The sequence below is a fragment of the Pelodiscus sinensis genome, chromosome Z (assembly GCF_052426305.1).
Source record: "Pelodiscus sinensis isolate ZL-2025 chromosome Z, ASM5242630v1, whole genome shotgun sequence".
In the NCBI taxonomy this organism is placed as follows: domain Eukaryota; kingdom Metazoa; phylum Chordata; order Testudines; family Trionychidae; genus Pelodiscus; species Pelodiscus sinensis.
Genome location: NC_143085.1, coordinates 33,192,207 through 33,207,161, shown reverse-complemented (window position 1 = coordinate 33,207,161; position 14,955 = coordinate 33,192,207). Strand labels below are relative to the sequence as shown.

At 38.7% G+C, this 14,955-nt stretch overlaps 1 protein-coding gene across 4 annotated transcripts in view; it reads right to left on the bottom strand.

The window, feature by feature from the left end:
• PTPN11 (protein tyrosine phosphatase non-receptor type 11) overlaps positions 1-14,955 on the bottom strand; it is a 50,287-nt gene that overhangs the window by 24,343 nt on the left and 10,989 nt on the right. For all 4 annotated transcript variants that reach the window (XM_075898753.2, XM_075898750.2, XM_075898752.2 and 1 more), the window contains exons 2-6: positions 14,654-14,776; positions 12,473-12,667; positions 11,068-11,260; positions 7,655-7,771; positions 6,668-6,781 (exon numbers count right to left, since the gene is read on the bottom strand). In XM_075898753.2, the coding sequence (XP_075754868.1) occupies positions 6,668-6,781; positions 7,655-7,771; positions 11,068-11,260; positions 12,473-12,561 (513 nt within the window). In that variant the 5' untranslated portion in view covers positions 12,562-12,667; positions 14,654-14,776. The remainder of the gene's footprint in view (positions 1-6,667; positions 6,782-7,654; positions 7,772-11,067; positions 11,261-12,472; positions 12,668-14,653; positions 14,777-14,955) is intronic.

Genomic DNA, 14,955 nt, shown 5'->3' with positions numbered 1-14,955 from the left:
GAGATGCTCCTTTGTGCTTTTCATTTGTTTAATTATCCCATGAAATCCAACTGGCAGAATAATAATCATGAGGGCTTTACTCAGCTAATGAATACATTTGCAAATATTTCCTCATTATCTAACAAACTGTAGTTACTCTCCTCACTCACTCTCAAACCCCAACAGTGTTCAAGAAGTTTCTCAAACAGCAGTATGCCTCTTTATAAAAGAAGCTGCTATGACAGGATTCCTTGATTTCCTATCTCCATATGCTGGTAGTATAATATATATTCCAAAATCATTTAAGACAGTTCTTCAGTATAAACCTGTCTTACAGAAACCATTTGAGGCCCTTTGGAAGAGGCTATCATCTTCATTCTATTCTTTTTTGGACCTGTATCACAAGGAAATTTTGGAACCAGGAGTGCCTCACTATGGTTTAAAACACAATATATAGAAAGAGAAAAAATGAGGAATACGGTTGAAATTGGGCAATTTACACACAGGAAAACACTCAAATCAATACCTTTTTAAAGAAAAAACCCAGGACCGGGTACTAATAAAAATGTAAAAGAGACATACAGCATCATAGAGAGGGAAGAAGGCACCCTCCCTTACTATCTTTTTACCAGAAAGCATGTAATACTAGCTCCAAATGGAAGGGCTGCACCTAAACAAAATAATAATAAATCCCTAAGAAAGTATTCTAGGAAAGCATACAGATTACACAGCTGTCATCCTAACACTACTGAAAATTAACCTGGAAAATGGCTCAAAAGGTCCCTCTGTGTAGTAGTTTTATTTTAACATTCCCAAAATGGTAATTTCTAAAAACGGCAAGAGAGAGAGCGTTGCTGGGAGGAAGATTTGTATTACAGTGATTATGTTTGGCCAGTTATCCTTCACCATCCTCCTGTAAGCAGCACACAAAATACATGGGGAGTTTTGTTTTCTAAACTGCTTATCTCTTTCCCCTCATTTTAAAACGGGTACAATATAAATATAATATTATCGGGCCAGTTTTTAAATAGATTATCTTCCCTATTTAAAACCATATAATATCCACACATTAATCTCTTATTTCCAACAAAAGGAACACTGAAAAAGCAATATACTGTGTTGGAAAACTTTACAAGTATTTTCTAAGCATAAATTCAAGTATGAGATTTTGTTCTACTAAACATAACAACCAAAACCCAAAAACTTCACACACACATTTGTTATTCTGAAATTCCTAGCAAGCTGAGTTATGTGAAAAATCACCCTGGATTCTCTTTTTACAAGTCCATTGTTGGACAAAATGCATAGTCAACTGCTTGACTACACAAATTTAGTCAATAGTACAGGTTGAACCTCTCTAGTACAGCACCTTTGGAAACTGATAGGTGAAGAACCAGAGAATTTGCCAAACCATGGGAAGTCAATATTGTCTAGCAGCATTACCAACACTTCCTCTGCTATTAAGAAGACATTTAGGCAAAAACCCAGAACACTAAGAGCTAATATTGGTGAGACCATAGGAAACTTGGCCACACCTATGATAAGTGGACATCCAGATAACTAAAATCATGCTGAGCCACAGATGTTGCAGGACTAGAGAAGTTCAATCTGTATAGTATAGAAAGGGGAAAAAAATGAATACAATATCAATCATTTTGGGAAGCAGTTTCTCATATTCAGGTCACCTTTCATAGAAATACATCCTTCGCCTTTTTATATTTATAGCACAATTGCTTACAAGTTACAAAGCACTCTCTCCACTCAAACTCATCTGAAGCTCATGATTATATATCTATATCTATTTATTTCTTATTAGTCTCTATGGTGCCACAGGACTGCTCATTGTTTTTAAAGTTACATACTAATACGGCGACCCCTCTGAGACCTTAAAGCACTTTATAGGTCACATAAGATCCAACCCAGTAGTTTGTACCAGGTCTTTAATTTGTTGTTCTGTATCCTTCCTTATCTCTACTTTTGACACCATATTTTAAACCAGTTGCCTATGAAGATACTTGTGCTAGGAAATAGAAAAATATATATTGCCTTTGGCAGGCTTTATATGTACTAATGCCAAAAACTATATTTAATTTTGCAGTGTTGCGGGCTATACATCTCTTGACATAAGTGAGCAAAGTGGAAAGAACTGTGGGAAAGGCATAATACAATTCAATTAATTGCCCACGTGCTGGATGTAATACAATATTAATGTGGTATACCCTATGCCTAACATATATACATTGGCTAACACCATGTAATTATAAAAAGAATGCAGTCTTCAATTTAAACCACTGGAAACTTTTACTGCCATCAAATATGATCTAAAAAAATCTTTGTAAATTAACTGGCAATTCAAGCAGAGTTTTCTTGGGAAATAACTCCATTCAATTTTCTCCATGCAAAGTGCAGCTACTACAACAGAGAAAAGCTAGGATTTTCGGGGGGTAAAAAGGCTTGTGTCTACATGAAAACCTAGCTTATGGCAAGCTGGGGTGTGAATCTACCTTATGCTAGCCAGCCACTAGTTGCGCTGCTGACATGCATCAACAATCTTATCTAGCTCTCTCTGAAATTGAAGTAGATCAAAGTGCAACTATTCATAGAATCATAGAATAATAGGACTGGAAGGGACCTCAAGAGGTCATCGAGTCCAGCCCCCCGCCCTCAAGGCAGGACCAAGCTCCGTCTACACCACCCCTGACAGATGTCTATCCAACCTGTTCTTAAATATCTCCAGAGAGAGAGATTCCACCACCTCCCTTGGCAATTTATTCCAATATTTGACCACCCTGACAGTTAGGAATTTTTTCCTAATGTCCAATCTAAACCTCCCCTGCTGCACTTTAAGCCCATTACTCCTTATCCTGTCCTCAGAAACCAAGAGGAACAAATTTTCTCCTTCCTCCTTGTGACACCCTTTTAGATATTTGAAAACCGCTATCATGTCCCCCTTAATCTTCTTTTTTCCAAACTAAACAAGCCCAGTTCATGAAGCCTGGCTTCATAGGTCATGTTCTCTAAACCTTTAATCATTCTTTCGCTCTTCTCTGTACCCTTTCCAATTTCTCCACATCTTTCTTGAAATGTGGCGCCCAGAACTGGACACAGTACTCCAGCTGAGGCCTAACTAGCGCAGAGTAGAGTGGCAGAATGACTTCACGAGTTTTGCTTACAACACACCTGTTGATACAACCTAGAATCATATTTGCTTTTTTTGCAACAGCATCACACTGTTGACTCATATTCAACTTGTGGTCCACTATGACCCCTAGATCTCTTTCCGCCATGCTCCTTCCTAGACAGTCGCTTCCCATCTTGTATGTATGGAACTGATTGTTTCTTCCTAAGTGGAGCACTTTGCATTTCTCTTTATTAAACCTCATCCTGTTTACCTCTGACCATTTCTCTAACTTGCTAAGGTCATTTTGAATTATGTCCCTATCCTCCAAAGAAGTCGCAACCCCACCCAGTTTGGTATCATCTGCAAACTTAATAAGCGTACTATCTATCCCAATATCTACATCATTGATGAAGATATTGAACAGTATGGATCCCAAAACAGACCCTTGAGGAACTCCACTTGTTATCCCTTTCCAGCAGGATTTAGAACCGTTAACAATAACTCTCTGACTACGGTTATCCAGCCAATTATGCACCCACCTTATCGTGGCCCTATCTAAGTTATATTTGCCTAGTTTATCAATAAGAATATCATGCGAGACCGTATCAAATGCCTTACTAAAGTCTAGGTATATGACATCCACCGCTTCTCCCTTATCCACAAGGCTCGTTATCTTATCAAAGAAAGCTATCAGATTAGTTTGGCATGTCTTGTTCTTCACAAACCCATGCTGGCTATTCCCTATAACTTTATTACCTTCCAAGTGTTTGCATATGATTTCCTTAATTACCTGCTCCATTATCTTCCCTGGGACAGACGTTAAACTGACCGGTCTGTAGTTTCCTGGGTTGTTCTTATTCCCCTTTTTATAGATGGGCACAATATTTGCCCTTTTCCAGTCTTCTGGAATCTCCCCTGTCTGCCATGATTTTTCAAAGATCATAGCTAAAGGCTCAGATACCTCCTCTATCAGCTCCTTGAGTATCCTGGGATGCATTTCATCAGGACCTGGTGACTTGCTGACATCTAACTTTCCTAAGTGATTTTTAACTTGTTCTTTGTGTATCCTATCTTCTAAACTTACCCTCTCTCTGCTTGTATTCTCTACGTTAGGCACACCTCCAGACTTCTCGGTGAAGACCGAAACAAAGAAGTCATTGAGCATCTCCGCCATTTCCAAGTTCCCTGTTACTGCTTCTCCCTCCTCACTAAGCAGTGGGCCTACCCTGTCCTTGGTCTTCCTCTTGCTTTTAATGTATTTATAAAAGGTCTTCTTGTTTCCCTTTATGCCTGTAGCTAGTTTGATCTCATTTTGTGCCTTTGCCTTTCTAATCTTGCCCCTGCATTCCCGTGTTGCTTGCCTATATTCATCCTTTGTTAGTTGTCCTAGTTTCCATTTTTTATATGACTCCTTTTTTATTTTGAGATCATGCAAGATCTCCTTGTTAAGCCAAGCTGGTCTTTTGCCATATTTTCTATCTTTCCTACACAGCAGAATTGTTTGCTTTTGGGCCCTTAACAACGTCCCTCTGAAATACTTCGCACTCTCCTCAGTTGTTTTTCCCTTCAGTCTTGCTTCCCATGGGACCTTACCTACAAGTTCTCTGAGCTTATCAAAATCTGCCTTCCTGAAATCCATTACCTCAATTGTGCTAGTCTCCCTTCTACCTTTCCTTAAGATCATGAACTCTATTATTTCGTGATCACTGTCCCCTATACTGTCTTCCACTTTCAAGTTCTCAACTAGTTCCTCCCTATTTGTTAAAACCAAATCCAGAACAGCTTCTCCTCTGGTAACTTTTTCAACCTTCTGAAACAGAAAGTTGTCTCAAATGCAGTCCAGAAACTTATTGGATAGCCTGTGCCTCGCTGTGTTAGTTTCCCAACATATGTCTGGATAGTTGAAGTCCCCCATCACCACCAAATCTTGGGCTTTGGATAGTTTTGTTAATTGTTTAAAAAAGGCCTCATCCACCTCTTCCACCTGGCTTGGTGGCCTGTAGTAGACTTCTAGCATGATATCACCCTCGTTTTTTACCCCTTTTAGCTTAACCCAGAGACTCTCTACACAGCTATCTCCTACGTTCATCTCCACTTCAGTCCAAGTGTGTACATTTTTAATATACAAGGCAACCCCTCCTCCCTTTTTTCCCTGTCTGTCCTTCCTGAGCAAGCCGTACCCTTCCATACCAACATTCCAATCATGCGTCCCATCCCACCAGGTTTCTGTAATACCAATGATATCATAGTTGTATTTATTGGTTAGCAATTCCAGTTCTTCCTGCTTATTACCCATACTTCTCGCATTTGTATATAGGCATCTAAGATACTGATTTGACCTTGCCTCCCTGTTGTGCCCTGACCCTCCTTTCTCCTTGCCATTATAGGCCGTAGTCCCCCCCATTTCCAACCCATCTCCCAGTCCCGCACATTCAGCACTTACCTGTGGGCTTTGCTCACCTGCCCCCTATTAACAGAGGCCAGTAGGGTTCACACAGACAACTAGACCATGACAAAGTAGTGCCCAGTAGACTTACTTCCCAGCTTCTTGCAAATTAAATATTTGTGTATGGCTAGAGAGAATTTGCTACCTACTCTAATGGTAGGGGTTCTCCTATCATCATAGTAATACACCTCCCCAGGAGGCACTAAGCTAAATTGATGCAAGAATCTGTCCTTCAGCCTAGCACTATTTACATGGAATTTAGGCCAGTTTAACTATGCTGTTCAGAGGTGGGGATTTTTCACACCCCTGACCAACTGATCTCATTTTCTAGTGCATACCGGGCCTCATATGTCCAACTCCTACCAAATTTCACTAGAAGTTGGACACTATTGCCCAGAGGCGCCTCTGAAAATCAGTGAAATATTACAACAGCATGGACAAACATCATTATTTTGACTACTACGTGCAGTGTCTTTGCTAACCAGATGTCTAATACCAGACTTGTTAGTACTTCACTTTTGGGGAAGGGAGTGCCATCTAGTGGTTACAGTGGGGAACTGGTCATCAGAACTCCAGGATTCTGCCACTGACATACTACAGCATCCCTGCCTCTCTCCGCCAATCAGAAAAGCAAAGATAACAACTTACCTACTCCACAGGAATGCAAGGTTTAATTTTTTTGCAAAATAATTTGAAATCCTCTCATGGGAAGAACTAAAGAAATGCAAACTTATTCGCCTCTGGGGCTTTCAAAAGAGTCTACAAGATTTCCCACTGAAAAACAAGACGATGCCAAAATCACAGCCATTTCTTTTCAGCGTGGTTTTCCTTATCCCAGCACATCAGTTCAAAGCGGGGTAAGGAACAATGGTACTATGCTAGCACTGACAAAGACCCTGCTCAGTCCGTGGCATAAAAGACCAGGCACACCTTCCAAGCACTCTTCTCTGAAATGCATGAATTGAACTGGCAAATCGCAGAAGGTGCAATATTTGTTACAGGAGTGGAGAGTAAAAATAAAGATTTGAGGGGCAAAGGGCCCCAAAGCAACTGGGAAACTATAGCAATTATATTTCAATAACTAAGACATGCCTGTTTTACTTTTGAAATAATTAAATTACCTCAAATTCTTCCCAGAAGCCTTGCTTGACTTTATCTGTGGTCTCTGCTAGTTTGCTTAGTTCTCGCACCCGACTTTCAATCTCTGCAGCATTAATACGGGTTGTATTCAGGGGCTAATCAAGAGAGATATTTTATAGTAAATCACTGCATAGCAATAAGAACAAGAAAAAGTTAGCTTACATAGCTCTCCTGTATCAAAAATGTTGTATGTAGGTACCGCTCACGGTGTGTCTACACTGCACTGTAATTCGAAATAATTTGAGCCACGCAAATTGACTCTTTTATTTTGATGCTATTTGGAAATAGCTTATTTCATGATTTGGTGCTGTCTATATAGAGCCAAATTTCAAAATACAGCACTATTTCAAAACATCCCTAATTCCTTGTAGAATGAGGATTACAGTGCGGTCGGAATAGCGAGCCTGAAATAACAGGCTTGCTGTGAAGATGCAGGATAGCTAATTCGGGATACTCCGGTATCCCAAAATAGCATTGCAGTGTAAACATACCCTGCATTAAGACCCGAGCATCAATCCAGACTTAGAAGGACATTCTTTTAAAAACAGAATTACAACAAAATCAGATTCATGGGGTGGCAGTAATATAGTTTCATGGTTCCAATTTCAATACATTAAGCTTACTTTCCTCCTCTCTTTCTAACCAGATTTTAAAATACTTTTAGGCCCACAGCTCTCAATGAAGCTCAGCGGAGTTCTAGATGCATCAGAAATAAAGAATTAGATAATTTCTAGATAGATAAAAAAGCTATAGCAGCTTAAGTGCAGTCATTGGACCTCCCTGAAAGATTTGGATGCTCATGTAGAGGAGGAGGGTAAATTCATTTTTGCTTTTTAAGTGCTGAATCAGTGTCTTCCAGCACCTTACAAAATGTAAGAAAAAGGGTGAGCTGCCACCGTCCTTCCCTCTCATCTTCATGTCCTGAAGTAATTCATGTTTATAATCAAAGTTCTATTTACAAAGCTCACCTGCTTGAGCTGTAGTACTGTGCCCAAAGTTTCTACCATAGGATTCTTCTTATAATGTTCCACTAGATCCGTTAGAGAGTCAAATTTTTCCCCTCCGCCAACATCATATTTCAGCTCCTTCCAAGACAGATATTCAAAATATGCTTATTTATAGCAATGTATATAATAATCAAAATAAAGTATGAGTTAATTACCTCTTTAGAATGTTCAACCAATCACAAGGTCCCTTAAACGAGTATTTAAAAAAAAAAAAAAAAAAAACACACTATCCCCTGCCATCTCATACTGAAATGATAATAGATGACTCAATAGGATCAAATCCCACTAAAAAATAGCAATGCAGTATTAAGGTTATCTTTTTTTAGGGTAACAGTGCCCCTATCTGATATATTCAGCTCAAGTAGAATATTGAGAGATACAATCAGAGAATTAGGTGTGAATGAATAAAAACCAAAGTATCACAGAGTCTACCGTTGGATCCTGGAATACAGCTATTAAAACTATAGTCCTTGTTTTAAAAGCAAATCAGCAATATATAGTAACTCATCTAGAAATGATGGGATTAGCTGCAGATAAGTAGAGGACACAGAGGAGAACTCTAACAGTAATTTTACTTCCCAAACTTTCGCTTATCAGCCTCTTTTAACTATTTAGTCTTTGAGATACTACTAGACTAATTGTTATTTTTTACATTTTTCCTGTTACGGACTCACTCAGCTATCCCTCTGAAGCTTATCTATTCGCTATTTTTTTTCTTCCTCCCCTTCAATTTTTCTTTCCCCCTCTCCCCCCACTTTCCCTTATTTATTCTTGGATCTGGACTTCCAACACTCTGGTCATCTGAAGAAGTGGGTTGTGCCCATGAAAGCTCATGATACCATCTACATGTTTTGTTAGTCTTTAAAGTGCTACTAAACCAGTGGTTCTCAACCGTGGGCCATATGGCTCCCCAGGGGCCACGCTCTACCTCTACGGGGCCACATGGAAAAAAGGAAACATTAGGTAAATTATGTACCTTTTTTTCCGACTAACAGCGGCTATGAGGGGGGCCATAGAGGTAAACGAGGCTCAAAAGGGGGCCAGGAGCAAAAAAAGGTTGAGAAACACTGTACTAGAGTATTTGTTGTTTTTTAAGTTTTTCCTGTTACAGACTAACTTGGCTACCCCTCTGAAGCTTTCAAATAATTAAGTATACTAAGAAGGCTAATACATATAAAGATAAATGTACATAAAGATCTGCAAACACCAGAAGATAATAAGGTTATAAGAAGCAGTTAGCTTGGATTTGTTAAAAGTAAATCAGGTCAAACCAACCAAAGAGCTTTCACTGACAGAGTAGTAAGTCTTGTAGATGGAGGGGAAGCAGCAGAGGTGGTGTATCTTGACTTTAGTAGGGTATTTAATACAATCTCATATGACCTTCTCATCATCAAATTAGGGAATTACAATGTAGATGAAGCAACTATAAAGTGGGTGCATAACTGGCTGGAAAATTGTTCCCACGGGATAGTTATTAGTAGTTCACAGTCATGCTGGAAGGACATATCAAGTGGAGTTCCACAGGGGTCAGTCCTGGGTCTTGCTCTGTTCAATATCTTCATCAATGATTTGGATAATGGCATGGAGAATAAACTTATAAAGTTTGTGGCTGATACCAAGCTAGGAGGGATTGCAAGTATTTTGCAGGATAGGATTGTAATTCAAAATGATCTGAACAAACTGGGGAAATGGTTCAAAGTAAACAGGATAAAATTCGTTCAGGATAAGTGCAAACTACTCTACTTACGAAGGAATAATCAGTTGCACAAATACAAAAAAGAAAATGACTGCTTAGGAAGGAATACTGCAGAAAGGGATCTGGGGATCATAATGGACCACAAGTTAAATACAAGTCAACAGTATAACACTGTTGCAAAAAAGCTAGCATAAGTATTGTAAGCAAGACACAAGAAGGAATTATTCTGCTTTACTCCATGCTGATTAGCCTCAGTCAAAATACAGTGTCCAGTTCCGGGCACTGGATTTCAGGAAAGATAGGACAAACTGGAAGAACTCCAGAAAAGAGCAACAAAAATATAACCTATACGGGAAGGTTGAAAAGAATTGGGTTTGTTTACTCTAGAGAAAAGAAGACTGAGAGAGAACATAAAAAGGTTGTTACAAACTGGAGGGAGAAAAATTGTTCACTTAATCTCTTAAGATAGAAAAAGAAGCAATGGGATTAAATTGCAGACAGGGTGGTTTAGGCTGGACACTAGGAAAAGCTTTGTCACTGTGGTTAAGCATTGAAATGAACTGCCTAGGAAGGTGTGGTATCTCCATCATTGGAGATTTTTAAGACTAGGTTTGATAAATACCTGCAGGAATGGTTTGGATAATACTTATTCCTGCCTAGGGTGCAAGGGACTGGACTAGAAGAACTCTCAAGGTCCCTTCAAGTCCTATAATTTTATGATTACATGAATGAATAAAGGTAGGAAATTATCTCAAAATATGGACAGCATTTATTACATGAACATCCAAACACACACACAAAACATCTTTAGGGCATTCCCATTCAGGTGTATCATTTAATCCTCAAATTCCTGATTTCTCTATATTAGGTATGTGGGGAAGGTTAGTTTTGCTTTTTTTATAAGATAGTTATTACAAGAACTGTATATTCTAAAAATTTTAAAGGATGAGATTCCCAGATATAGTGTATAAAAACAGAAGTAGACTGCAACAAATTTAAGAAAGATTCGTGAACGTGAAAGGCTGCATGAGCAGAGGCTTTGAGACAGACTTTTGATAATCAAATGGAAACTTTGTCAAAGCTCCTCAGTAATATAGATACAAATGTTGTTAAAACTAACATTTGAAATGAAAGATTCACTGGGTACACAGGGTTAGAGGAAAGACTTTGTACATGTGGGTTCATGCTTAGATTATCTAAAATTAAAAGTCTCGCTTAAAAAGTCACAAATATATACAGTACATAACCAGCGTTGACCCAGATAGCTATGGCATGATAGTCAGAAAAATAAAATGCCAACAAAATACTTAAAACTAGCAAAGAAGTCAAATTTAAGCAAATAACCAATTTACTGTACCTACAGCAGCATCTGACCAAAATCAGCAGACTGAATAGTATTAAGCAGTCTGTAATGTCCCTCTTGACCAGTGTTCCCTATAAGCTGTGTGCTTGGATGGCCATACAGATTCAGGTACCATTCAGCTGATTAATAGAGCACTATAGCTGGCAGCACGTGTCTCTACTGGTGGTGCACATCCACACATGCCTCAGTGCGCATAACAAAACTCCACACAGAGATGGAAAATATTAGAGGGAACATTGCTGCTGACACAATAAGTATGCAAACCAGAAATGACGCTTTTAACAAAAATATCAGTAAGTTCCTGCTTTGTTGTACCTGGCACCGAATCATGACATGGGTTACTTTCGATTTCCCATCATTACTTTCGCCTTTATCATCTCCTGTCCGGACTGAAAGAACAAAGTCTCCTGGGTGGCTTTGACTCTCTCGCACAAGAAAGCTTCCATGTTTTCCTTTTTCTGTTAATAACTTTTCAGCTTCTTTTCCAGAAAGGTGCCCATGAAACCACCTAAAATGTACATTAAGATAAAAATAGATAAATAAAGAAGTCCTTCTCCACACAATATCCAGAACTGAGCCCATCTGGTATAAACAGCTATCATAAGCCAAAATGTTCATCCTAAACTGAGGTCTCAATGGCCACAAATGGTGCTAAAGATATTCAAAAAGCCCAGCATAGAACAGGTTTAGAAAAAATACGTACTGAGAGTACATGCATGGGCATGTACTTGTACAGAAATACTTCAGAAGCCATAAAACATTATGCACAAAACAATTAACAAAACAGAACTTTCATATTCAGAAAACTGTTTAAGATTCTTGAAGTCATGTAAACCTTAGAAGAATGCCACCAAGAGAAAAATCAACAAGAGCTGAAATGAGTTCTAATAAAATTTTCAGTTACTGCAGTTAAACACTTCAGTTTCTGTCATGTATTTTTTCCATTGCTTATTTTATTCACATGCATGATTTCAGTGCTTTCATGTTTTCCTTACACACTATGGAATACAGTTTCATCAGACCTTGTGAAGGTGTGATTCTAATATTTTTCCCTTCTTTTCCACTTGTTAGAATAAACTGACATTTACTAGCCATGATGCAGAATAACGGATCAAGACTAACTAATTCCAGTTTTCAAAGAGAACTACATTTATTTCTGAAGAGTTCCTTAGCTGTACTTCCTTAGCAAGTATTCAAAGTCCGAAATCTTACTGACTATTACTGTCCAGTTAAAAATATCAGTTTCAGCAATCTGTGTGTTTGCATTTGACTTTTGTTTTCTTAAGCCCATCTACAATACAGAGTTACAAGGATAAAAATATACTCTGAAATATATACTGAAGTCACTGCAGTAACAAATAATTCTCTGAAGCCTTTTGAAGTTTTTGCAATCAATTAAATTTTCCAAGAAGAGTCAGAAAATGAGTTGCACATTTTACTTCCTTATTGTATTAGTTACTGCAACATTCATGAGAGATAACTGGAAAGTTACAGAGCCAATTCTCTTCCATCCAGTTCCTCTCACCCTCACTCACGTCAAGTAAAAACTTATTTTGCAAATAATGCCACAGAAATCAGCTGGACTACTTGCAAGGTAAGGCACTGCCATCCTTTCTTAATGAGTAAAAGCAAATCCTGAAAGTTAATACGAATTACATGCATGTGGGAAGGAGAATAGGCAGGCTCCTTCTTATTTTTCACCACTATTTCTCTCTCTAACCTTTCAGATGTAGGATCAGCACAATTCAGTGGATATTTTAATTCTATTACGTCTCCATTCTTTTCTTTGAGCTGCCCATGGTGTTCCATGTAATACTGGACTAACTCAGCCAACGTGGCAAATTTTTCTCCTCCATACAGGTCATAGTAGTCACCTGTGTTCTGGATCTTGATGTGCGTGACAGCTCCATTCCTCCTAATGTTTATTACATTAATTGAAAAAGAAAAAGAAAAAAAGAAAAAGAAACTTACACAAGTTAGTCAGTTTCAAATCAATCATCTTAAATATTCCACTCTACTAGTTTAGAATTTTTGGTAGTTCAGCTTTATATGTTAATCATGCTCCAGCAGAAGAATTGCAGCATATCTAAATTATTTCAACTATACATCTTAACAACAGGACAATGAAACAGCATCAAGGATTACAAGAAGAGGAAGTGGCTGTTCAACAGTTAGCACTAAAATAAAGTTTATTTGATTCCATAATTAGTTATGGCTCCACTGAACCAAAGCAGTCTTCATGATCTCACAAGGTGAATCTACATTGCAAAAGATGACCCATGGCAGCAATTCTCAGGGCCCAGGGTCAAATGACTCAGGCTTGCAAGGGCTCATACTAGGGAGCTAAAAACAATGTAGATGTTTGGGCTTGAGCTCAAGTCCAGGCTCAGAGACTCTCCTCCTTCCTGGATCTCAGAGCCCAAACACTATTGCATTTAACTCTGTTGTGTAAGCCTCACAAGCCTTGGTCGGTTGACCCAGACTTTGAGACTTGTTGACATGAGGTTATCTTGTTTTTGTGGTATAGATATACCAACATTCTCCAACAGAAGCTGCACAAACCTCCTGCTCTCTATACACAATTCTCACGAGGGAGAGAAGTCTTTTGCAACCACAAGACACCTCACTGGAATTCTGTGATATCTCTTTCCCCCAAGTAGAGTCCAGCTCTGCCCAAGAGAGCAGTCAGGTTCTAGGGAAGGCTGGACAGACTCCAACTGCCACTTCCAAAGAGCAACCCAGGCATTCTAAAATGATTTCCCAGTCGGGGGATTTCCCTTAAAGACAAATTTGCTCCCTTCAATCAGCCACAGACAGCCACTTCTGTAAGCAATTTGCCACTACCTGCACTAGTATCAATGAAGAGCAGAGCTCAATGGCCATCCTAAGACTGTACTAAGAATTAACAAATGGACTTCTCAGTCAGGAACCTTCTAGTCCCACATCCAAGCATAGATTTTTTGATAGGGTCTCCTTCCCTTGACTGAGCTCCACTAAGACTATCTTAAAATCTAAGCCAATAATGAAGTGTCAGAGATGCCTGTTTCCCCTTTCCTATGCCCACATTGACCCAGAGGGCATGTGCTTTAGAAGGCACACTCTAGATGATTTCTCCTAACAAACAATATTACCTCAATATTTCCTTATTCTTGTTATAGGAAAGTATCTTAACGGTGTCTGGAATGATCTCTTTATCTCTATTTGACAAGTTACCATTCTATTCTCATTCCAATCCCTCTTACTTCTGCAATCCCTAAGAAGTAAGTGAAGAAAAAGGGTTATTCCCTACTTTGGACTTTCCTTATGAGCCTTTTCTTATTTTGAGTTTATGGGGTGGGGTAATTGGTGCAAAGAACATATTTGCATGCTAACTTATATGGTGCTACGCACATTCTTAGCAAAGCAACTTAACTGCAAATATTATCTAAGGTAATGGGTCAGTTTTTAAGGTAATGGGTCAGTGTAGCTAACAGTGTGACAAGGAGGAGAAGAGAAACAAGAATGCAGTATAAATGAGCACAGATCTTACATGCACAATCTTACTAACACTGTCACCTCTGCTACTTTTTGTACAGGAACCTTAATGGATTTCTTTGAATGGGTAGCAAGTAAAGAAATTAACAACTGATTGAAATATCGCTTTTCTGGCTCACTTGTAAGGCTGGATCCACAGCCTTCCAAGGTATGCACAACTTGGAAAACCATTTGGGTTCCTATGAAGAAAAAAATGTTAAAATAGCAACATGATTGGCTGAGAAGACAAAAATGGAGAAGAACTTGTAGATTACAAAAATCTCATTTTCCTGAACTAACAGGATTTCTCTCCACAGAACAGTGGCCTCTTCTGTACATTTGGGCCAAGTGGTTACTAATGACAGAGCCTCTCAAACACTTAACTTACCGAACAGAAAGGGTAAAATCTCCTGGGTTACTTTTGCTGGGCCGGGCCAGAAAGCTGCCATCAACACCTCTTGTCAGCAGTAAATTTTCTGCCTCCACTCCAGTAATATTTGGGTGAAACCATCTACACAAGATAAAGAAGAAAAATAATTTAAAAACAGAATCTCTCTTTAGATGATGCCACACTGACACACAAATATCAGATAATATTAAAATTGCTAGCTACAGTATTAGATTTTAAAGGATTTTTTTTCAAAGCATAATAAAATTATCTCAAAAAATTTCAGAGTATTCCTAACATAC